This window comes from Lontra canadensis, unplaced genomic scaffold (assembly GCF_010015895.1).
Source record: "Lontra canadensis isolate GAN:19392208 unplaced genomic scaffold, GSC_riverotter_1.0 scaffold173, whole genome shotgun sequence".
Lineage (NCBI taxonomy): Eukaryota > Metazoa > Chordata > Mammalia > Carnivora > Mustelidae > Lontra > Lontra canadensis.
Genome location: NW_022631167.1, coordinates 1,611,365 through 1,635,256, shown reverse-complemented (window position 1 = coordinate 1,635,256; position 23,892 = coordinate 1,611,365). Strand labels below are relative to the sequence as shown.

Sequence of the window (23,892 nt, the reverse complement as noted above, 5' to 3'; positions counted from 1 at the left end):
GCGGATCTGCTTCCGGGTCAGAAGAGGCCAGCCACCGACATGGGGAAGATGGCGGCAGCCGTGGGTTCTGTAGCGACGCTGGCGGCAGAGCCAGGGGAGGACGCCTTTCGGAAGCTTTTCCGCTTCTACCGGCAGAGTCGCCCTGGGACCGCAGACCTGGGAGCGGTCATTGACTTCTCGGCACCCCGCGGCACGGGGCCTGATGCCCGCAAGGTACGGACAGAGGAGTGGCCCGGGTCCCCGGTCGCCTCGCCTCGCTTCTTGGAAGGGCTTCGGGGTCCTCCTCACCTCTTTTCCCCGCCAGACTGTTATTGAGTAATTCCCGCTCTCCATGGGCGCGGAGTTTAAGTGTCCACGAAGCGTCACACTTTGGCGGTGAAGAGCTGTGCTGCCGGTTCCTCCACGCGGCCATTCCTGGCTGCGGCCTCAACGGTTGGGAATTGTATTCCTAACATTAACTGTCCATTTGCATCTCTACTTCGATTTGTGTAAAAACGCATAAATTGTATTCACAGATGTCAGGATAGCGTTCTGCAGCTTGAAAAAAAACAATTACCGGAGTCGTCCCAGAACTGAGAGGGATCGATGTTGTTAAACCGCTGTCCACAAAACTGCTCCCTGTCGTCTCTGGGCTCTTTAGCAAGAGGGCGTTGAACGATTGAGATGATCTCTCCACGTTTGAAAGTAAAGGGCAAACGAATCCAAACACTATCCATTGTTTCTACCTTCCCCTGTGGAATAAGAAAAGCGACATAAAGGAGGACAGGGGGTACAGGGAAAATCACAAATGTACTATAATGCGTAATTTCTTTACAGTCGCTGTAGCACTGAGGATCCCTGATCCTTTAATTTGGCCTTAGTTTTGTCCACAGATGGCTGCATGCAGAATTCTTTCTAAGCTTATTATAGCCCGCAATAAAATCGGAATGCTATAGTAGCACCATATTTGTCTAGAACTCAGCTTCTTAGGAACTTCGTTTGTTTAAGAAGTGGTCTTAGAGTTGTCAAAATAGCATACAGAAAGTCCGTTCTCTAGGAATAATATACATGGGTCAGATCCTCATTCAGCTCCTTTTGCCCGTATTTTGCTGCAATACTTAAATACTTTTAGAATGGGGATGCCTGGGTTGCTCATTTGGTTAAGTTTCTGACTCAATTTCAGCTCAGGTTATGATCTCAATGTAGTGAGATCGAGTGCCACGTCAGGCTCCACAATGAGCATATGGAGCCTGCCTAAGAGTCCCTCCTTCTCTGCCCACCCTGCTGTGCTTGCCTGTTCTCTCTCTCTCTCTCTCTCTCTCAAAAATACTTTCAGAATGTAAGCCTCTGAGGAGATGATTGTGTCTAGCACAGTATCTTAAACAGTAAGCACTCAAAATAAATACATTATCCATTGAGTACATAAAAACTTGGATATTTAGGAGCACCTCGGTGGCTCCGTTGGTTAAGCCTCTGCCTTTGGCTCAGGTCGTGAGCCCCCGGCCTTCAGGCTATCTACTCGGCAGGGAGTCTGCTTCTTCCTCTCACTCTTCACTGTGCTCTCCCTCTCTTTCTCAAATAAGTAAGGATTAAATCTTAAAACAGAACAAAACAAAACCTTGGGGTGTTTCGTTCCTCAGCTCAAAACAGATTGAAAGTAGCAAACCGGAGAAGAAAGTTGCTATGAGAGCAACTAATGAGCAATGAAGAAAGTGATAGCTAACAGGCAAGAGTGGAAGGAGGGCTTTTTTTAAAGACTCAGAGGTTTGTTTCAACTTAGCATGGAGAATAGGTCCACAAATTTAACTTCAGATATGAGGGTGTTGCTGAATTACAGTGCATTACTAAGTATGGTCTATTTGAAAGATCGTTATAAAGTGTTTGAAATAAAAACATCTTATCAGTACCTGGAACAATTGGCTGATGAGGTCTCTCAGAACATTCCACATAACCATTTTATTATAGAGACTGGTAATAATAGACCAGCCACTAGTTGCTATTTTTTTCTGGAAATCTCTACACTTGGTGAAGTTGATAGGATAAGAGATCATATCTTTTTGGAAGAGAACAGATGATGTATTCTAAGGCAAGCCAGACTCTTGTTTGTTACTAATGGAGGAATAAAGGGTTTTGTTTTCTGAATGTCCTTACTTTAGTGACTGAATATTGGATCCCTTAACCAATTTAATGAGCCATCCGTAAGATGCTCTTATATGCAGAGAAAACTTCATGAGCCCTGGAAAAACTCAATTTCTCAGTAATTAACAAAGGCAAAAGCTCTGAGTTTCAGTTTGAAGTTTCATCTAAAAGAATAAACACGCTAGATGGGATTGGGAGGGAGACAAACCATAAGTGACTCTTAATCTCACAAAACAAACTGAGGGTTGCTGGGGGGAGGGGGATTGGGAGAAGGGGAATGGGGTTATGGACATTGGGGAGGGTATGTGCTAAGGTGAGTGCTGTGAAGTGTGTAAACCTGGCGATTCACAGACCTGTACCCCTGGGGATAAAAATATATGTTTATAAAAAAATAAAATTAAAAAAAAAAAAAAAGAATAAACATGCTTTCAGCAAACGGGGTTTCCAGTTTTACTGAAACAGTTATTCTGTCTGGTTGGAGCACTCTCTTCATTCTCTTAACCTCCCCTGCCTGATGCTCCTCACAAATCTGTTAAAACACCAACTGTATACAAGTGCCTCAGAAGCGTTATTGTTGGACCGAATTGAGGTGAACAGAATTTTCACTGAGGATATTTCAGTACATCTCTCACAATTGAGAGCCTTTGAAGAAATCCACAAAGGTGTGGTGTCATACAAAACGGTAGTCTTGGAGGCCAAAATCAGCCTGCTTCTCACACTGCTTAATTTTATATTGCTTTCTAATATTTGTAAGTATATAGATGACAAAACTGAGGCTCCAAGAAGTCAAGTGACTTGGGGGCGCTTGGGTGGCTCAGTTGGTTGAGCATCTGCCTTCGGCTCGGGTCATGATTCCAGGGTCTGGGATCAAGCCCCATGTTGGGCTCTCTGCTCAGCAGGGAGCCTGCTTCTCTCTCTTCCTCTGCCTGCTGCTGCCTCTGCTTGTGCTCTCTCTATCAAATAAATAAATAAATAATCTTTAAAAAAATAAAGTTAATTGACTTACCTAAGTGTTACATCAAGTAAGTGGTAGAACTAAGTTTAGGAGCCCAAACTTAGGACTCCTAAATTTTCCTTATACCAGAAATATCTTTAGAAGTTCGAGATTCTCAGATCTGACTTGCAAACTAGCTTTAGCCCTCTGACTTCTCTTTCCTTCCTGCTAGGTGGTTAGATCTCAGCTGAGTGTGTCTTCTGTCAGTGACCACGATGCACATAGAGCAGGACTTCAGCCAGTCAGCAAGTGGCAAGCTTATGGACTCCAAGGCTATCCTGGTGAGTGCAGCTGACCTCCGAAGACAAAATCAAATAATCATTTGTCTGATTTCAGGAGAGGAGTTGTAAGCAGGTAAATACACAAAGAGGAAAACTGAACACAAAAATATTTCACTCCCAAACTCCTTATAAGTCTGCCTCATCTAAGATGTCCATTTATTTAGAATTCCCAAAGGTTAGAACTGGAGTCAGTAGTGCCTACCTTAAGTGCAGAAAGTGACACACCAGGTACAAATCAAAAATTATCACATTGATTCTGGGCTCCCTGCCCCGACTCCAAACAGCTACTCTGGCAGAAGAACCACTTTGAATGACGGAACAATTCATAATGGTCGCTCTCATCACAAAATCTCTATGTTTTTGTGTGGCAAAAAAAGAAAACAACCTAAAAATTGTTGCTATTATTAAGGCTGAGCTTTTGAAAAGAACATTAATAGTTAATGAGACCAAAAGCCGTAATAAACTAAATCATGTAGCATTTTGCACTTCAGTAATATTGGGTAGCTCACATTACACATCTAGAAACTAACATAATGAAAGATGGGTAATGCTTTTAATCTTTTTTTTAGTAAACTTGCCCCCAATGTGGGGCTCAATCTCACACCCCAGATCAAGAGTCACATACTCCGGACTGAGCCAGCCAAGAGCCCCAGTCTTTTTTTTTCTTTTAGGATCATGGGGCCATTGTAGATTAATTATTATGAACTATTTAGAAAATGCAGGGCGCCTGGGTGGCTTAGTCGGTTAAGCGGCTTCCTTTGGCTCAGGTCATGATCCCAGGGTCCTGGGATCCAGACCTGCATCAGGCTCCCTGCACAGCGGGGAGCTTGCTTCTCCTTCTGACTTCCCCCACCTCATGCTCTCACTTTCTCAAATAAATAATTAAATAGAAAATACAGAAATGCCTTATGTGATCAAATAAGCTTTTATCTGTCATCCTTTTTCATGGAGAGGACATAAAGTTAACACTGTATTTGTGATTTCAAATACAGATTAAAAGCAAGAAAAATCCCTAAAAAATACCAGTTTTCATTATTATGCCATGGGCCAGGTCTGTGTCACAGCTCTTAATAATTATGACCACTGATGTATTTGTTAACAGTATAGGATGGCATAACAGTATCAGTACTTCCCTAAAAGGCCTCATGCACTTAAATTCTTCATGAAAGAAGAGTCAAATGATGGCTTTAATGTATGAAAGTGTGGCTTGCCATGAATTTGGATGAATGAGGAGCGTGCATCACCAGTAGTCTTATATGTACCTTTTGTTCTTAAAGGCTGCCCTTGATGTTTCAGGCCTACCTCCTGTTTTCAAGGCCTTGTTTCTCTCTTGCTATTACCCTCTTTTAACAAATTGCTTAAGACTACAAAGCTATCAACCCTACTTTGGTTTATCTGTTGTCCAAATAGTTGTATTGATTTTCAGGTTTTCTGGGATTTCACACTTAAGTCACATTTTGTGAGTTGGTACCTCATTAGAGGTACCCTCAGAGACTTCATTCTGTCTTCCCTGACATTTGAAGCTGCATTTAGTAGAAATCCAATGTCCAAAACGTGGGAAATGACCATCTCTGATTTAGACTTGATCAGAGGGATTGTGTGAACTTCTGGATTCTGCTTGTTGTGAAGGAACCTGAGTAACCACAACCTGTCCTTTTAAGAATGAGCAGGAAGTCATGGGTCTGAAAGCAGTGTAAAGCTGAGAGGGAACCTGACAGCATCCAACATTTGAAAGGTTGTCATACCACAAAGGGATGAGAGCAGTACATACTAGTAGTGAAGGCCTAGGTTCTGACATGAGGCTACCAACTGGATGGTTCTACCATCCACTATATGACCTTGGGCAAGTTTCTTAATCTTTCTTGGCCTTGGTTTCCTGATAGGTAAAATGTGTATAAAAAGGTGCTCACTTTGTAAGGTTATTGTGAAGATTAAATGTGAGTACACTGTGAAGTACTTAAGCCCCATGCCTGGCACATAGTAAATGATTGATAGGGTGGGGACTTTTTTTTTTTTTAAAAGATTTTATTTACTTATTTGACAGACAGAGATCACAAGTAGGCAGAGAAGCAGGCAGAGAGAGATAGGAGGAAACAGACTCTCTGCTGGGCAGAGAGCCTGATGCGGGGCTCGATCCCAGGACCTGGGATCATGACCCGAGCTGAAGGCAGAGGCTCCAACCCACTGAGCCACCCAGGCGCCCCGTAAATGATTGATAAATGAGAGAAAGCTAGAGGTATTTTTGAAGAATGAGAAACTAATTTGGGGGTTGCTATGTGTATCCAAACCTAAGATCAATGCATGAAAATTAAAAGGAGGCAAATTTTAATTCAGTAAAAGAAAGCAACAGTCATCTAGAGTGGACTGTCTAAAAGGTAATCATTTTCCTGTTACTGGGTAAGCAGTAGTCTTCCTTTAATCTGATATTTTACAGAATGTTATAATCTTTATTTTGTGAAGTAATGCTGATAGGTGGGTAAGTTCGGGGTTTCCATATCTTTTTTTTTCCTCTCTCTCAAAATATTGACAGTCCTGTCATACTCTAAAGTTATTTGGAGAATTTTGCTGATGCATGAAGTGCAAAACTAGCCTCCACACTCAGAAACAAATGTTCTCTCTCCTGTCCTCCAATTTTAGAGGAAGAGGAACACCTTCTGTTCAAAGCCAGTCCCTTCACCTTCTTGATTCCACCTTCTTTCACCCCTTCCAGCTTTTAAGACCTTGCTCTGCTCCTTTCCTCTTTTCCATTTTCAACCAGTTCCAATCTCTGCTGGTTCTTCCGCATTATCTGTAAGCATGCTTAAGCCTTTCCCAACCCTAAAAGCCATAAACTCTCCCCTTAAATTCTTTATTCTTCCATGACTCTTCAACCTCTGTTTCCTTTTATAGCCAGGTTTCTGCCAGGCATTATGTGCGCAACGGCCGTCTCTGCTGTTCTGTCGCCAGGGGCTTCACTGATGACAGTTTTTCATCTTTAATTCTTAAGAAAGTACATAGCATATGTTCATTGAGTATTTAGAGAATGGATCCTTAGCCTGCATGGGATTCCAGTTAAATATTGTTATTCCTCTTCGACACAGGAGAAGAATGACGTTCGACTACTTTCAAGGTCACAAAGTCCTTTTCCGCGCACGTGCTGTAGATATTTGCATCATGCCGTACTGAGCGGATGTACTTCACAGCGTCTTTCTTCCCTGTTCTGTCCATCAGATTTCAATCACTGGCAGAAATCACACCAGTTTATTTTAACTAAGGGAATTTAATGTAAGAATTGTTAGCTAGATACCAGAAGACAGAAAAGGCCGGGGGGGGGGGGCCACTGAGCGCTCACAAAGGTAGTAATTGCAGGAAGCAGCTACCACCTTTATAAATGACAAATACCGGGGCGCCTGGGTGGCTCAGTGGGTTAAAGCCTCTACCTTTGGTTCAGGTCATGATCTCAGGGTCCTGGGATCGAGCCCTGCATCGAGCCCCACATTGGGCTCTGCTTGGCGGGGAACCTGCTTCCCCCACTCTCTCTGCCTGTCTCTCTGCCTACTTGTGATCTCTCTCTGTCCAATAAATAAATAAAATATCTTTAAAAAATGATAAATACCTGGTACAGATTTGAGTGGTGACTTGTGGCGTGACCAGTTCTAAGTTTGCCTTGGGGTAGCACAGCGGATAGTTGTGGAATATTTGTTTCTCTTGAGAATTTCTTTATTTCTTCCCTTCCTCTAAAATCGGAGAATAGGAATGAGAACATTTGCTTACGAATGTGGAAGCCACAAAGCATGAGCAAAGGGGGATAGGGAATAAATAATACAGTAGTGTGTATAGGATGTCATCGAAAACAAGTTATATCAATAACTGATGGAGAATTTTCTCCTCTCCTTTTCCCCACCTGTCCTTTTGTATAGGATTTATTTTTATCCCAAACCCCTTCCTCCCAGGTTACCAGTGGCACTGGGTGAAGCAGTGCCTTAAGTTATATTCCCAGAAACCAAATGTGTGTAACCTGGACAAGCACATGACCCAGGAAGAGACTCAGGACCTGTGGGAACAGAGCAAAGAGTTTCTGAGGTAAGTATTCATCATATGCAGCTCAGCACCCTGCACATCTTTAGAGGACCTGCTCTAGAACAATGCAGTGAAAGTAACTGAACTGTTTTTTTCCCTTGTTTCCATGCAGAAACAGCACAGTTACATTCTTTCCCCTGGGAACATTTGGACAGATGCTTTGACAGTTACATTAAATTGATACCCATTTTAAGTATTTCCTTATCATAGCTCAGATCTTGAGTTCATCCTCATTAATCATCAGCTGGTCCAGCTTCAGCCCTTTTTCTACTTAAAGTGAGTTCCAGGGGCACGTGGCTGGCTCAGGTGGTAGACCACGAAACTCAGATGTCAGGGTTGTGAATTCGAGCCCCACATTGCATGTGGAGATTACTTAAAAAAATATAATGTTTTTAAAAAGTGAACTGTGAGTTCCTTTGAAGATTTGTACCCTGGAAGAAATTAACACCAAAAGCTCTTTATTTCTACCTTCCTAGATGAAGTCACCGCTACTAGCAGTTTTATAGTCAGTTGTTCCTCATGAGAACTAATGTTTGCACCTTAATGTTGAATCAACCTTTATTCATTCACAAATATATAATTGTTTTGAAGTCAGGTGCCCCATCATTCCACAGAAATTTATTGAGGATTAATTGTATACAGGCATGATGCTAAGAACTGGAGATACAAAGATTCTCAGGACACTTTCCTTATACTCAAGAGGGCATAGTCTATGGCAGGAACTCAATGTCAACAGGAATAATTATAACAGAGCTTAGAAAGTGTCAGAATAGGTGTTTAGAAAAATGCTGTGGGGGGCAGAGAGAGACATAATTCCTCTAGGCAGAAGAAGGTATCAAAGAAGAAAAAATTACTTTCTAATTGGGTCTATTATTCTCTTTCTACGACCACCTGGGTTCTCATCCCAGGTCTGCCACTTACTATGTATGTAAATTTGAGCAAGTTTCTTAACCTTTCTGTGCCTCATAGTAGTCCTTCCCTCATTTAACAGTGTGAGGATTAAACAGGGTAATATGCGAAAAATCTTCGGAGCAGCCCATTAAAACACTGCTCTGGCTTTGTGTGTTCTCTTTGGACTTAGGATCTCTAATGGTTCAGTTTTCAGAAACTGTGTCATACTGATTCCAACAGGGGAAATAGAAGAGTTCCTTTAGTTGCAAGAGGAAAGGAAAACTAAAATTCTTTGGTTTTCTTTTGAAGCCTCCTTGGTCCGCAGGTTATGAGAAAGGCAGGAGCAGTGGGAAACACCCTCTGTAAAGCTCTTGGTGATGTCTTCTTTAGAACTGAGAGTGAAGTATAGGAAGATCACGGTTGAGTGAAATTTGTCAGAGAGCTAGAGTTTGAGGTTAAACCAGCCTATGTTTTCAAGTAATTGATTTTATTCCTTCTGACAAATAACTGCAGAAATCCCAGTTATCATCTTCCATGATAATTCAGATGAACCTCATTAATAAATCATCGTAAACAGTGGTGAGGGTCTTTTTTGGGGTTTTGGGTTTTTTGTCTTGCCAATTAGTAAAAATAAAAAATGTGGTGGTCCTACCTTCTGTTGTCAAGGGTTGGAAGAAAGTGATAGGCTCAGACATTGTTGGTGGCATTGAAAATTGATTAGGACCCTAGTTCTTCTGTCACTATGTGATACGTGTTTTGATTTCCTCATCTTGGGAACAAAGGGATTGGACTGGATAAGCCATTTCAGGTGGTTGGATCATGGTTGGAGTCACCTGGACAGTACATGCCAGCTCTCCCCACTTTTCCAGAGCAGCTCAGAAAGGGAGAGGGCCTGTCATTGAAGAAGATTCCCTAGAGATTCTGATTATTGACCATAATATCCACATTGAGGACTGCTGAGCCAGAGGACCTCTAAGGATCCTTTCCGTTTTAACTTTTTAGTGTTCTGTGGTCAAGGAAGAAGAAACTTTTAAGTAGGAAATGAAGAAGAAATATTTGAACTTAGAGGGGAAAATAAGTCTATTCACAAAATTAGGGCACCTTAGTTCTGTGAGTGCATAGTGTCGCTGGAGCCTTCACAAGATCGCAGTAATTAGGTATAAGCATCTTCCCTGCAGCATTGTTCATAATGAGAGGGCGATGAGAAGCATGCTAAGTGTTTGTCAGCAAGAGACCAGATAAATCAAGAGTGACATACCCCAGCAGTAGAATGCAGCCACAATACAGCCATTCAAAAATCTTAAATCCAACTATAGCAAATATAGGAAGGCTACCACCATAGTAAAATCAATTTTCAGCATCTCGTCATGGCTGCCTTAGTCTGAGCCACCATCATTTACTGCAATAGCCTCCTAGCCTGTCTCCCTGCGTCTGTTCTTAAGCCTCTTCAGTCTTTCTTCTTTTTAAGATTTTATTTATTTCTAAGAGAAAGCATGTGCACATACATGACCTGGGTGGAGGAGGCAGCAGGCAGAGGGACAAGCAGACTCCCCACTTGGCAGGGAGCCTGATGTAGGGCTCTGTCTTAGGGCCCCAATGAGCCGAAGTCAGATGCTTAACTGACCAAACCACTCAGGCGCCCCTCTTCAGTCTGTATAGAAATCCCTGCACTTCTCTTAGAGTTTCTCATCTTCAGTACTGCAGTTCAATTCTGATGTCATCATCCAGAGTCGACAAGGACATCACAAGTTGAGGGCTAGGTCTCCAGGGTCTCCAACCAAGCCAGTCTCACTTAGGATACCAGGCACAAGTTTGGGAGATCCCAAGCTACCCACACTTCTGACCAACTGGTTTCAGATTCAGGGGAGTTCCCATGACCCTCTCAGGTTCATAACTCACTAGAACAACTAACAGAATTTAAGAAAGAAATTCAAGTATATAATCATACTTACGTTTATAGTTTTATTATAAAAGATACGAATCAGGACCATCCCAATGAGGAAAATGTAGGGCGGTGTTTGGGAGGGTCCTGACTACAGAGCTTCCATGTCCTCTTTCCATGGAATCAGGAAGTGTCACCTTCCCAGGAAGCTCTCACAAACCTAGTATTCAGTTTTTTTGGTGGGTTTCACTACTTAAGCATGTTTGATTGAATTATTACTCACATGATTTTACTCCGTTTCTAGCCCCCAACCCAGCCCCTGAGGTTTAGCTAATCACTTGACTGAAAGCCTCCATCCCTCTAAGCACATGGTTGGGCTTCCTAGCCTGACAGACTCATATCCTGAGTCATCTCCTTAGCATAAACTTAGCTGTGGTATAGGGCCCACTGTGAATAACAAAGATACTCCTATTTCTCCAAGAAATTCAAGGATTTAAAACCTCTCTCCCAAGAGCCAGGGACAAAGTCCAGTGAAAATTCATTAATGCAACTCCATCACACTTAGAATAAAATCAAAAGTCTTTACCATGGCCTGTGAAGACCTTGGTGATCCATCCCCCAGCCACCTCCAGTTTCATCTCCCACCATTCCTTTCATTTATTCTGCTCTAGCTTTAGTAGCCTCCGTGCTTTCCCTTCAGCACATCAGACAAGCTGAGATTCGTTATACAGGCTGTTCCTTCTACCTGGAAAACTCTTCCCTTAGATAATCAGTGACTTGCTTCCTTTAAGTCTTTGGGTCTTATCATCTTATGAGAGATGATTCCCTTATCATTAAATTAAAAATAGTCCCCCATTTTCCCTCAATCTTCATCACCTTGCCCTCTGTTTTTACTCTTCAGTGCATGATAATTACCAAATATTTGTGGAATTAATAAGTGGATCCTATCTTGTACCTTTTGAATTTTGTGAATATAGCATCTATTAAAAAATAACTTCTTAAAGAATAAGACGAGGAGAAATACTAATTTCAATAAAGCAACTTTGCTTTATCTATTCCATAAGTTAGCCAATGAAATGTTTTGCATCCATTTTTGTATATGTGGAAGTTTTTTGCATTAATGTCCTCAGTGTGGAAGCAGAATTAATCTCTTCCCCTTTTCTACTCCTTTAAGACTTTGTTTATGAAACTATTATAAGCACTTGTTAGAGTGGATCCAGTCATGGGGCCCTTCTCCCTCCCACTGCCTGCCGTGCCCCTCCTCTGCCCCAGACCTTGAAGTCTTTGTAACCTCAGTGCCAACCACAGTTCTTTGTATATATTAGAAACTGCTTTTTACATATTACTTTAACTAAATTGATAACCCCCTCCCTTAGGCTGATGAAAACATGCTGAATTTGAGAAGGATCAATTAAAGACTATATAGTACCTTTCCATCTTACTTTCATTATTGAATAATGTACATTTGTGTTTTAGGAAATACTTGATGCTAAAACAGATATGAAGATTAAAATTAACCCCCTGCCTTTGAGGAAGGGACAATTAAAGGAAGAATTCAGGTACTTACATACAGAATTTGTAGGTGAATAGAAGTCACAAGGTGCAGTGGTGGCACAGTGGAGGGACAGACTGAAACTAGGACAGATTTCCCTGAAGAAGTGAGGTTAAACTGTGTGTGCAAAAGCATGTCAGAAAAATCTGCTGTACGGAGAATAGAGTAGAAGAGGAAAGAGCATTTCAGTAGAGAAAATTGTATGACCAGAGGCACAGCCATGAAGGATGGGGAGGGTAGTGCCCCCTGTGGGAAAAGGAAGGGAGGTAAGATGGGAAAGTTAAGAACCAGATTATTAGGGGGTTGCGTGCCTTTTGGCAAAGTGTGGACTTTGTCGTATGAATCCCTATGGGGATTCATCAGGATTAATCAGATTTTTCACTTTAGAAAGGTAACATTTTTAAAGGCTTTATGTATTTGAGAGAGAGAGGGAAAGAGAGCACAAACCAGGGGAGTGGCAGAGGGAGAAAGAAGCAGGCTCCCTGCTGATTCCAGGACCTCGGGATCATGACCTGAGCTGAAGGCAGACGCTTAACCAGCCAAGCCACCCAGGCACCCTTAGAACGGCAATTCTTGACAGTGAGGAATATGGACGGAAAATACAGTTGTTGCAAAAAGCACAATTAAGAATTTAGCTTATTAATGGAAGAGACATTGTCAACAAGGCTTGGTGACCAAGAGATTATGAGAAGTGGGAGACAAGAAGTTAAGGATTATCTTCAGATTTCTCCGTAGCACTCACAGGGTAAAACTGAAGTTTTTGGTGAAGGGTTTTTTTCCCAGTTTTATTGACATGATTTGCATACAGTATTGTATTAGTTCAAGGTGTATAACAATTTGGTATGTAAATATTCAAAATAATTATCTAGGTAAGTTAAGTCACCTCACGTAGTTGCAAAATTTTGTCTCGTGATGAAAACTTTTAAGATTTACTCTTTTAGCAAATACACAGTACAGTTTTGTTAGCTGTAGTCACTGTGCTGTACGTTGGATCCTCAGAACTCACGTGCCCACGCCCGCCCGCCCTCACTTTGGGCAGCTTTTAGTCTTCTCTGTTTCTGCAAGTTTTAGATTTTTTTAGATGCCATGTGTAAGTAAGATCATACAGAGTTTGTCATTCCCTCACTTACATTTCACTTAGCACCATGCCCTGAAGGTTCATGTTATCACAAATGATAGGATTTCCTTTTTTATGGCTGAATAGTATTCATTTATGTGTTGTGTGTCGTGTTTTCTTTATCCATTCATCCCATCAATGGACACTCAGGTTGTTTCTTTTTCTTGGCTGCTATAATTATTTATGTAAAACTCTGGAAGTCCCTCTTAAAGTTAAAAATAGGATTACCAGAGGAAGAGGAAGAGAAGGAGCAGAGACAAAATTCTTAGTGTAGTTTGGGGATTAATGTTTTTTGAAATGCCTGTTGAAGTAGCCAGGCAAAGATGTCCAGTTTGCCTTTGGAAATACGGAACTGAGCTTTGGAGTGAAGTCAGAGGGCAATCTGTCAGTTACATGTAAAGACCATAGTAAAGCTGGGTGTGCAGCTGGCTCAGTCAGTAGGGAACACTTGATCTTGGGGTCATTGAGTTTGAGCCTCACACTGGGTGTAGAGATTACGTAAAGAAATAAAACTTTAAAAAATGATTGAAAAAACAAATATCTGTAATGGGATTTTTAAGGCTTTTTATCATAAACAACCTTAGACATTTTCTGCCCTGAGTGAGTACTGCTGCTTTCATAATGATTCACTAATGTCCCTTGAAGCAAGGTAGGAAAGGAATTCCCAGTGCTTAGTTATGACACTCAAACTAACCCTGCACAAAGAGTGGACAGGCAGGGCAGTTCATTTCCACGCAGTTAGGGTTCAGTTGAAAGCAGCACTAGAGGACATGACTGCTGAGAGAAATACCAGCACTTACACAAAGCACTTATCCATGACAGAAAGTGAGCAAACTGCTGCGTAGGCACATTCGCCAGAGGAGAAGGTGGCCAGCTCACCCATCCGTCATCCTCCTGCCAGGGCTTGGAGCTGCAGCAGGGGCAGGGAGCGGAGTATGTTTCTGTTTGCAGTGAGAACCCATAATCAGGGTCATACTTGCTTGAAAACATTCTTCTGGATAATTGGATAAAGATTTAAAGTTAGGTCCCGACATACCCCTTGCACTCCGTAGAGCGGACATGGCAGCTCTTTTGGCACTGAGCCTTCCTGGCCTCCTTTTAGACAAGTCAGGTTTAAAAAGAGAACAGCCCACCTCTCCCCCCTCCTCTTACTCATCTCTCAGTATTTCCTGCTTGAAAATCATCTGGGCATGGGTTAAATTTGGTTTTGGCCTTAAACTATTCACAGTGTTCAATACTGAGTTTTTTGGAATCTTGGTTACCCAAAGCCCACAGGGACCAGAATGGTCCCTAAGTAGTGCTGAGACAGGAAGTGACTAGTGTTAGCCTGTCCTACTGTCACATCTAGAAGGCCAATCTTATAATTATTGTTACTTTCCTACCAGAAATTCCATACAAAGAAAGGAAATTGTGTTCTCAGAGGCTATGAAATGAGGGGTGGAATCTTAAACCTACCTGGGTCTGACACATTACACAAAACGTGTGTGTGTGTGTATAAAATCATCCTCAAATGGTGTAATCAATGATCACAGCTCTTCTTTCACTACACAAGTCTTTAAGTTTTTTTTCCTTTTTGTTAGGTGGCCTAGACTTAATGCTTTTACACCCTTACACTAGCCCCCTTCAATAATAGAAGGCAAAGCCCAAAACCTTCCTTACAGTAATACAGTTAAGGTAGAAAAGAGATGTTCTTTTGATTTTCTAGAAGAACAGATTTTAAAAGGTATAATATAGGATGTTTCTGTTCGTGCTCGATTATTACTATGATTTTGATTATCTTATTGTAAACAATACCATAAAACTGTGTTGATTGTAATAGTGTATGCCCTGTCCTAAGGAACATTAGACTGACTCTTGATGGAAAAGCAGCTTGGTGATACTATATTGAGTATCTAAAATGCCATCGCCTTCTGAATTATTTTTATTTATTTATTTATTTATGTTAGGGCATGTGGTAGAGGTGAGGGGCAGAGGGAGAGGGAAGGAGAGAATCTAAAACAGGCTCCATGCTCAGTGTGAAGCCCGACGCGAGGCTTGATCTCACAACCCTGAGATCATGACCTGAACTGAAATTAAGAACAGATCCTTAACTGACTGAGCTACTCAGGTGCCCCCTGAATTATTTTTAGAGCTGCATTCTTTTACCTTGATTAGTTTAGATCAATCTAATTTTGATATAATAGCATGAGTTTTTCATCAAGAATAAAACGATCCTTTATTGATCTAGAATGGTGGAAGGTATCTTGTTTTTTAATTTTGGCTAGCATAGTGTTTCTCAAAGTGTGTTCCCTCGCTCAGCAGGATCCCTATCTCTTGGGAACTTATTAGAAATACAGATTCTTTGTCTCCTTATAGGCCTGAGCCCAGCCATTTGGGTTTTAACAAGCCCTCTAGGTGATTCCCCTGAGCATTAAAATTTGGAAACCACTTGGCAGAAACTAAGTGGGCTACGCACTGTTAACCACAGTATTCTCAGGAGTCCGGAGATGAGAGGTCATTCTTATTTTTCTATCTCAAGGCTACTGAAATAGATTATGTTCTCCGGAGGGGATCATTAGGGAGTTTTTTTATTTGTATCTTTAGCTGAAGAAACATTGGTAGAACCCATGTTGTGTTAGTAATTATGCATTCCTTTCCCCCCACCCCCCAGTTTTTAGTTTTTACACATAGAAAATAAAATAATGAATGGTGGTTCTACATGGTAACTGTTCACATCAGCTAGTTGCAGTCACTGGCCATGCATATATATTGTTTCCCCTGAACTGCTAATCATAACCTGTCTTCTCTTGTGCCAGGGGTCCCCAAGACCACACCCAGTTTTGATGATACGCCAGGAAGGGTCAGCACATATCTGTCCTTGTGGATAAGACTTACTCTAATTCAAAGAATACAAACCAAAAAGGTGAAGGAAAGAGACACATTGAGCAAAGTCCTGGGAAAGCCAGGCTCAAGCTTCCAGGGTTTTCTCCCAGTGAAGTCACACAAGGTGTGCTTAATTCCCCCAATAGTAAGTTGTGACAACATGCATGAATTGTTGTCCACCAGGGAAACTTAGTCCCCCAGGTTCTTACTAGGGGCTGGTCCCGTAGTCTCTATGTGACACAAACCAAATTCCAGACTCCCAGAAGGAAAACAGCTATTTAACCTAAACCATACTGTTTTGCACAAAATTTAGGCACAGTGAGTAGCAGTTTTGGGAATGGTGTGAACCTCCCCAGAGTCCAAGTTCCAGATGCCTGCCAACAACCAGCCTTGTAAACAGGCCTTTCAGGGGCTCTGCCTTTTTTCTACACCGCTCTCCTCAGTCAGTCGGTATTTTTTCCATTCCTTTTTAGCTACTGGCCTTGATGTATATCTGTGTCACAATGTCCTTAGACTGTAAACTTTGTGAGGACAGATAGCATCTATTTTGTAAACTCTTTGAAACATCAAGGCGAGTGCCACTTGCAGTTTGAGCCTCTAATAATCCCTTTGCTTCTCCCTATGTGGTACACTAGTATTGCCCACTGCTCCACTCTGTTTAAATGATGGCCATTCTTCAATGCCACGTTCAACTCCCAACTCTGCCATGAGGACTTAACTGATTAGACAGCTATACTTACCTGTCATCTCTTGTCAAAATGTGAATTCCTTAAAGCAGTCTAATCTTTACTTTTTTAAACAGCAGTGGTTCTTGAACCAAAAAAAATTGTTTGATTACTGATGTAAATTGCATAGGAGAAACAAACCCTAAAATTATTAGGCCTGGCATTCTTGTATTTTTAGATATTTAGAGGAAAATCAAAGAAGCTTCTTCCTCTAGAAGAAGAGTAGTTAATCCCATAGATTTGATCAGACAGGATATAATTGCAAAAAGGGCACCTCTCTGTTTTACAGAAGCCTCCTGTGTTTGAACAAGGGGATGTCAGAAACCAGATCAATTACAGTGGTCCTTAATTGTTAGCTAAGCCTCAATTATCTAAGCTATGTTAGGGTTGAAGAAGTCATGTTACACCAGTTATTTTTGATTGTATACAATGTATATTTTGCCAAACTTTTCCCCCCAACCTATAATTCTGGGAAGCCACCATCGTTATAAACATAGTGATAGCTGTAGTTAATCATACCTCACTTTCAGCAAACCAAATTGAACATGTTCTGTTAGCCAAATTTTCAATTACCTGTAGTGCCCTTGGTCCCATTTCCAATGGACAGGTAAAGATATTACTGTGTTGTTCTTACCTTATCATTACTGAGATGGTGGAAACTTGCCATTTAAAATTGATCCCATTCAGCAGAGGTTTTAGAACCAAGGACTAAAAATTAGAAATGCTAACATGGGGGCGCCTGGGTGGCTTAATTGGTTAAGCATCTGCCTTTGGCTCAGGTCATGACCATGGAGTCCCGGGATCAAGTCTGCTTCTCCCTCTCCCCCTCCTCCTGCCTGTGCCCCATCTCTCTCTCTCTCTGTCTCTCTGACAAATAAATAAATAAAATCTTCAAAAAATAATAATAAAATTGATCCCATTCAGCAAAGGATTTAGAACCAAGGACTAAGAAGTGCTAACATGGGGGCATCTGGGTGGCTCAGTCGGTTGAGTGCCCGACTCTTGATCTTGACTTAGGTCATGATCTCAGGGTCCTGAGATTGAGCCCTGGCCCAGCTCCCTGCTGAGCACGGAGTCTGCTTGGGATTCTTTCCTTCTACCCCTCCCACTTGCCGTCACCGCCCCCCTCCCCAGCATACATGCACTCTCTCTCTCTCAAAACAATAAATCTTTAAAAAAAAAAAAAGAAGAAGAAAGAAATGCTAACATGTTTTTTAGTGTTACATATTTTGGTCAATTCCTTTGGCTGCTCTCACTTCCCCTATCAAGGTCTTTGCTAACAGCTTATACCAAGGAATACCAAATTCCATGCATGCAAAGAGCTGTTGGCTGCCATTTGAGGTGAATAAATCCTCTTTTGTCCCCAATCTTCACAGGAACAAAGAAGTGAATAAAGGGAGACCCCGAAGCTTACTAGAGAAGTTGCGCTGGGTGACCCTGGGCTACCATTACAACTGGGACAGTAAGGTATGCAGAGTTCCTTGCAAATTCCATTGTCTTCATTTTTAAACTCCTTGGGCTCAGTAGTTGGATATGTTCCTGGGCAAGCTGTACACTGTCAGATTATCCATTGGTGGAAGGATCTCTTTCATTTATCTCTTAAAACCCTCTTGATAACAGTGTCCCAAGAAGAATGAATAATTTCCCCCAAGAGAGAATTCATATGCTCTTACGTCGTAGTATTTCATCAGAAGTCATTGGTGCTTGCTCTTAAGTACATTTTAACATTTTAAGGGTACAGATTTTTCTTTACTGCATTCAAGAGCAATTCTCAATTAAAACCTTTATTTCCATTATTGTTTAATATCTCTTTGGAGTAGAAGGAGCTCCATATGCCTCTGGTGTTCTCCATTACCTCACAGAAGGCACCTTTGCCTGCTGTATCAGGTCTGAGCAGCACACAGATAGGGAAGAATGTCCTTCAGTTAACAAAGTCTGGTGTTTTCTTGAGGTACAGTTTCCTCATTCCCGACCCCCATGTTTCCAAAAGTACCTCCTTTATCGTGGGCAGTCTGGTGCCTCTTGTCTCCCTTAGATGTTTGCCACCAAATAGAAGGACTCGTTCTGAGACTAAACTGAATAAAGAGATTGGTATAGACCATCTTCCTGCTAACTAGTAACTCTCTAAAAGCTCCAGAGTTTCAGCCAAACCAGCCTATTAACAATTACATTAACTGCTCAAAATAGTGATAAATGCTGCTTGGAAATGTTCATGACATAATTCTTACTTCACTGATGCAGATTCAGTGGAAGACTGGATATCCGTGTTTGGGGAAATAGCCAGGTGATCGTCTCTGGGTTAGCCAGCCCGGGTTTGAACCTGGCCTTCCATAGTGTATGCCTCATAATGGGGTTGGGGGGGCCGTGGTGGCGAGCGTCAAAGGTGTAATGCCTGTGTCGCGATTGCAGCAGTGCCTGCTTGTTCTGAGAAGTTAAATGCGTTAATACAATACATGTTAGCTTATTGTTTTTTATGATGTTATATTTATTGCTGATGCTGTTATTCCCCAAGGACTTAAAGTTACTCTCACTTAGTAAGAAAAATGTGGAGTGAAAAATTATCAGAAACTGAGTGACTTAACGGCAAAAATTAAAAGAGAAGTAAGAAGACTAGTGCATAGACAGTTGGAGGTAGGGTTGAAAGCCCACAGAGGTAACCTAGTGCTAGAACAGTAGCTCTGACCAGTTGATCTTTTTTTTTTTTTTTTAAGATTTTATTTATTTGTTTGACAGATCACAAGTAGGCAGAGAGGCAGGCAGAGAGAGGAGGAAGGCTCCCTGCTGAGCAGAGAGCCCAACGTGGGGCTCTATCCCAGGACCGTGGGATCATGACCTGAGCCAAAGGCAGAGGCTTAAGCCACCCAGGTGCCCCTCTGACCAGTTGATCTTGTGAGGGATTGAAACTTGAAAGGATAGGGAAAAACCTTATAGTTCTTTGGTTTGGGGAAATTAAATGGGAACTCTTCTTATGTGCACTTAAGGAAAAAGAAGAAAACATAAAACACAGAAATTCCAACTGAAGAGGCTTGGCCATCCATTAGAGACCTTCTACAGAAGTCTTCCTTAATGTGAAGCTAAAGGTCACTTCTGGCCAAAGTGCATACGTTCTCTCCAGAGGTGTGCCTCTGTTGCTACGGCTGGGATACGTCAGGGTACTAGTGGAGAGGTGAGACAGAAGTGGGTCTGCTAATAGGCTTTGAGGTTGTTGGGCAGAGGGAGATGTGAGAGCAGCAGCAGGACAAAGAAGGGGCATTGGGCCCCTGCGGGCTTACCGAGCAGAGCAGCCCTCACCCTTGTCTGCCGAGAAGACTGCCACCTTGTTCTCCGGAGCTGCTGGGTTTTGTAGAGAGAGTGAGTGTTCTGCCCTTTGATTTGTTTTGTTCTATTTAAGAGAAAAGGAGTATTGTGATCTTTACATGCTACAAATAGTTCAGAAAAGTAAATGTTGGAAATTACTTCCATTTTAAGGTTCTGCCTTGACCATGGTGTAAGGTAGTTTCAGTTCAGATGTTTTGAACATGTCATCCCATCAGACTGACGAGTGAAACTGGCACCATGCCGTGTTGTGGGCTGGGGGCCCAAAACCAAAGTGGCTATTGTATTAGAATTGCTTGCTTGCTTTCCTTTTTTTTTTTTTTTTTTTTTTTTTTAAGTAAGCTTTGTGTTTTAGAATAGTTCTGAATTTGCTGAAAAGATAGTACAGAGTTCCCATATGCCCCACACCTAGTTATTATACCTGTTAGCATCTTACATTATTATGGTACCTTTGTCTCAATTAGTGGACCAATGTTAATGCATTATTACAGTGGTGAAGTCCATATTTCATTCATATTTTCTTAGCGTTCATTCGTTTTTCTTTTTTTTTTTTTTTTTTTTAAGATTTTGTTTATTTGGCAGACAGATCACAAGTAGGCAGAGAAGCAGGCGGAGGGGAGCAGAAAGCAGGATCCCCGCTGAGCAGAGAGCCCAGTGCGGGGCTCGATCCTAGGACCCTGAGATCATGACCTGAGCCGAAGGCAGAGGCTTAACCCACTGAGCCACCCAGGTGCCCCAGTTTTCTTAGTTTTTAATTGATGTCCTTTTTCTCTTCCAGGATACACATCACATTTAGTCATCATGTGCCTCTTGGCAGTGACAGTTTTGAGTCACTTTTTTGTCCTATGAAAATGATCCTATTTGGGATTAAAGTATACCAGAGAGAGACGTAGTAATTGCTTCACGTGTAGACTCCATGCAGGGGGAACTTGTCTGATTTAGCACCGTGCGGCATGGTGCCTGCCGTGTCCTAGGTACTCGCTGTTTTGAATATCTCATTAGATTACTGGATGCCTCAAAAACAGATGGATAAATCATGCTATGTTAGGATTACATGTAAGTTAGATCATTTTAAGGTGGTAATTAATCTTATGCCACAGTTCCTATTTTCCTGAGATCATTGTTTATTTTTCTTATTTTCCCTACTTCTATCAAAGAAATACTCAGCCGATCATTCTACACCTTTCCCTTCTGACCTGGCTTTCCTCTCAGAGCAAGTAGCCGCAGCCTGTGGGTTTCGGGGTTTCCGAGCCGAGGCAGGTATCCTGAATTACTACAGATTGGACTCCACACTGGGAATCCACGTAGATAGATCTGAACTAGATCACTCCAAACCCCTGCTGTCTTTCAGGTAAGCTGGTTCTAGGGATTTGGTTACCTTCTACCACGTCATTCCTTATTCGAAAGCGTTTCTAAACTAACTAAATAAAAACCATTTAAGAAATGGTTGGACTCTACCATCTTTTACTTCTGGGTGTCTTAACAATGTTGTCGTAAGTAAAATTAACCTTGTCCTTAAGAGTAGTAACCAAATTACAGTTAATGTTTGTGTTTAAGACGCGTGGAGTCTCCCTTTTGTATTGAAAGGTATCGTCAGTGTCTGTGGAAAGCCCTGAGGCAAGACAAGCAACCTTTTCAGAATAAGGAAGAGTAAAGTATGGAGGCCTGACTAGTTTACTCTCTTGTCTCCCTAGACATGAGTTTAAATTGGGCAAAGTGCTGCAGCTGTATCCTGCAGAGAAAGTGCCTGAACAGTGTCCTTTATTAATTGTCTTATCTTTAAAGTGCGCAGGCCAGGAGCTCAGTCATTCAAGTGTCTGCCTTCAGCTCAGGATCCCAGGGTTCTGGGATCGAGCCCCACATCGGGCTCCCTTTTCTGTGAGGAGTCAGTTTCTCCCTCTCCCTCTTCCCCTGCAAATGTGCTCTCTTTCTCGCTCACTCTCAAATAAATAAATAAAATCTTTTAAAAAAGTGAACAGGCAAGATAAATATAGAAAAGGACTCAATTTGTTGGAAGGCTTAAATCTTAAAGATGGGTAATAGTAAAACTAAATTTTTAATCTGCTTATTTAAGCGTTTCAAATTTTATGTTGCAGCAGTCCTATGGGCCCTGCTAAGTTTAGGCAGCAGATCACGGGTTGGGCACTTACAGACGCAGGCTGGAAGAGAAGGCTCTTAACAGATTAAAAAGAGGATGTGTTGAGCTGAAATACGAGTAGAATGTAGTTGGCAGTAACTTTCCCAGCCTTGGTTAGTAACAGAAACTTAATGTTGTGTGTTCTTTTACTTATTTTTTTATAGCTTCGGACAGTCTGCCATCTTTCTCCTGGGTGGCCTCAAAAGAGATGAGGCGCCCACAGCCATGTTCATGCACAGCGGTGACATCATGGTAATGTCAGGTTCCAGCCGCCTGTTGAACCATGCGGTCCCAAGGGTCCTTCCAAGTCCTCAGGGGGAGAGCCTGCCGTGCTGCCTAGAGACGCCTCTGCCCACCGTCCTCCCCAGAGACTCTGTGGTGGAGCCCTGCTCCGAGGAGGACTGGCAGGTGTGCACCAGCTACTTGAAGACCGCTCGTGTGAACATGACTGTCCGACAGGTACTGGCCACAGACCAGGACTTCCCTGTGGAACCCATGGAGGAGAAGAAGAGAGACATCACCACAGAAGGTTTCTGCCACCTGGATGACGAGAATTGCCAAGTAAAACGAGTGAAATTAAACCCTAACAGCTGAGACTTGGGGAGCCCATTCTTTTCGTCAGGCAGGTCTCACAGTAGATGACCATGCTTTCTTGTATTGCCATAGACTTTAGCATCAAGACAAGCCAAAAACAGAGACAGGGAAAAACTCATCATGGATCACAGTGTTGCCTTGGAACCCATCCTGAAGAGTAAAGCAGCTAGCCACTTTGCTCAGAGATGTGTTGGACATGGTCCAGTCTGGTTAGATGTTGGCTCTGTTGTATGTGAGAAATCCAAGCAGCAGCCAGAACAGCATTCCCAGCCTCTGCCGTTACCTCTGAGAGAGGCAGAAGTGAGTTGCCATGTTACTGGAGCCTTAAATACCTCAGATTTTATTAATGGGAAACCTGACACCCTTCCTGCTACCCCATCTAATGATTTGTGGTAAAATCATGGTCCCAAGAACCAGTCATTAGTCTCATCCTCATTCTTCCAGCCATCCAGTGATCTTTTCTTCCGTCTTCTCTGGCCTTCACAGAAAAATCCTATACACATTAAGACAATGGAACTAGAAACCTCATCTCCTAGGAAAGAAATTAATCACAGCTCTTTCTTACCTAAAAGATAAAATATATATAAAGCCGCAGGAAGAGGAGCAGTAGTTTCTCCAGATTTCCTTTAGGTCTAAACTCTTCGTGTTGGCTTTTTAATGCAGCTTTAATTGTTGGACTAAAAAAGCCCCAAGGGTGTTCTGTAACTGTTTTCTCCATGAATAAAACTCTCTTTTAAATTAAAGATCTGTATCTGTCTTCGAGGGTTAGCGAATCTGGGATTAGTTGTTTTTTTTTTTCCCTGTTTTTACTTGCTGCGTCATTCATGCTGTTGAAGCCCTCTAGCTGTTTTCTGCCCTGTACCATCCCGCTCTGCCCTAAGTATTCTCTGTGATTATCTCACAGGAGAGAATATTCTTTGATATTCTAGTCACTGCTATCTTTTGTGATTGTGGGCAGCTTGGGAAATGCATGTAGCACCAAGTTTTAATATTTGTACCCCCACCAGCTCGAGTCACCATACCCTTAGGTGAGCTGCTTTACATTTCTCTGGGCCTCAGTTTCCTCATCCATGACATGAAGATAGTATTTACTCCCAACTTCCATTTCAGTTGATAATGGCAATTTAGTGCTCCCTTCTAGAAACATGGTATCAGTATTTTATTACTGCATGGACCCAGAAACACCGCCTTTTGTCAGTGTGAACAACTGTCTAGAAGCCACTTGAATACCTGCTGCTTGCGACAAGACTTGCTGAGTCTGCATGTCTCTGTCCTCCCTTTTTTCTTCTTTGGAACATTGTATATTGAGTTCATATTTTGATACTTGTTTTTTAAGAAATAAAAATTAATACATTCATCCCTTAC

At 42.0% G+C, this 23,892-nt stretch overlaps 1 protein-coding gene across 1 annotated transcript; it reads left to right on the top strand.

Annotated features, from left to right (window-relative positions):
* The first annotated feature begins 8 nt into the window (after positions 1-8).
* Positions 9-23,270, top strand: ALKBH1 (alkB homolog 1, histone H2A dioxygenase). Its single transcript, XM_032846263.1, has 6 exons — positions 9-213; positions 3,285-3,393; positions 7,293-7,455; positions 17,858-17,948; positions 20,954-21,147; positions 22,098-23,270. Exons 1-6 carry the CDS (start codon positions 40-42, stop codon positions 22,525-22,527), a joined length of 1,161 nt encoding a protein of 386 aa, XP_032702154.1. The 5' UTR covers positions 9-39; the 3' UTR covers positions 22,528-23,270.
* The last annotated feature ends 622 nt before the right edge of the window (positions 23,271-23,892 follow it).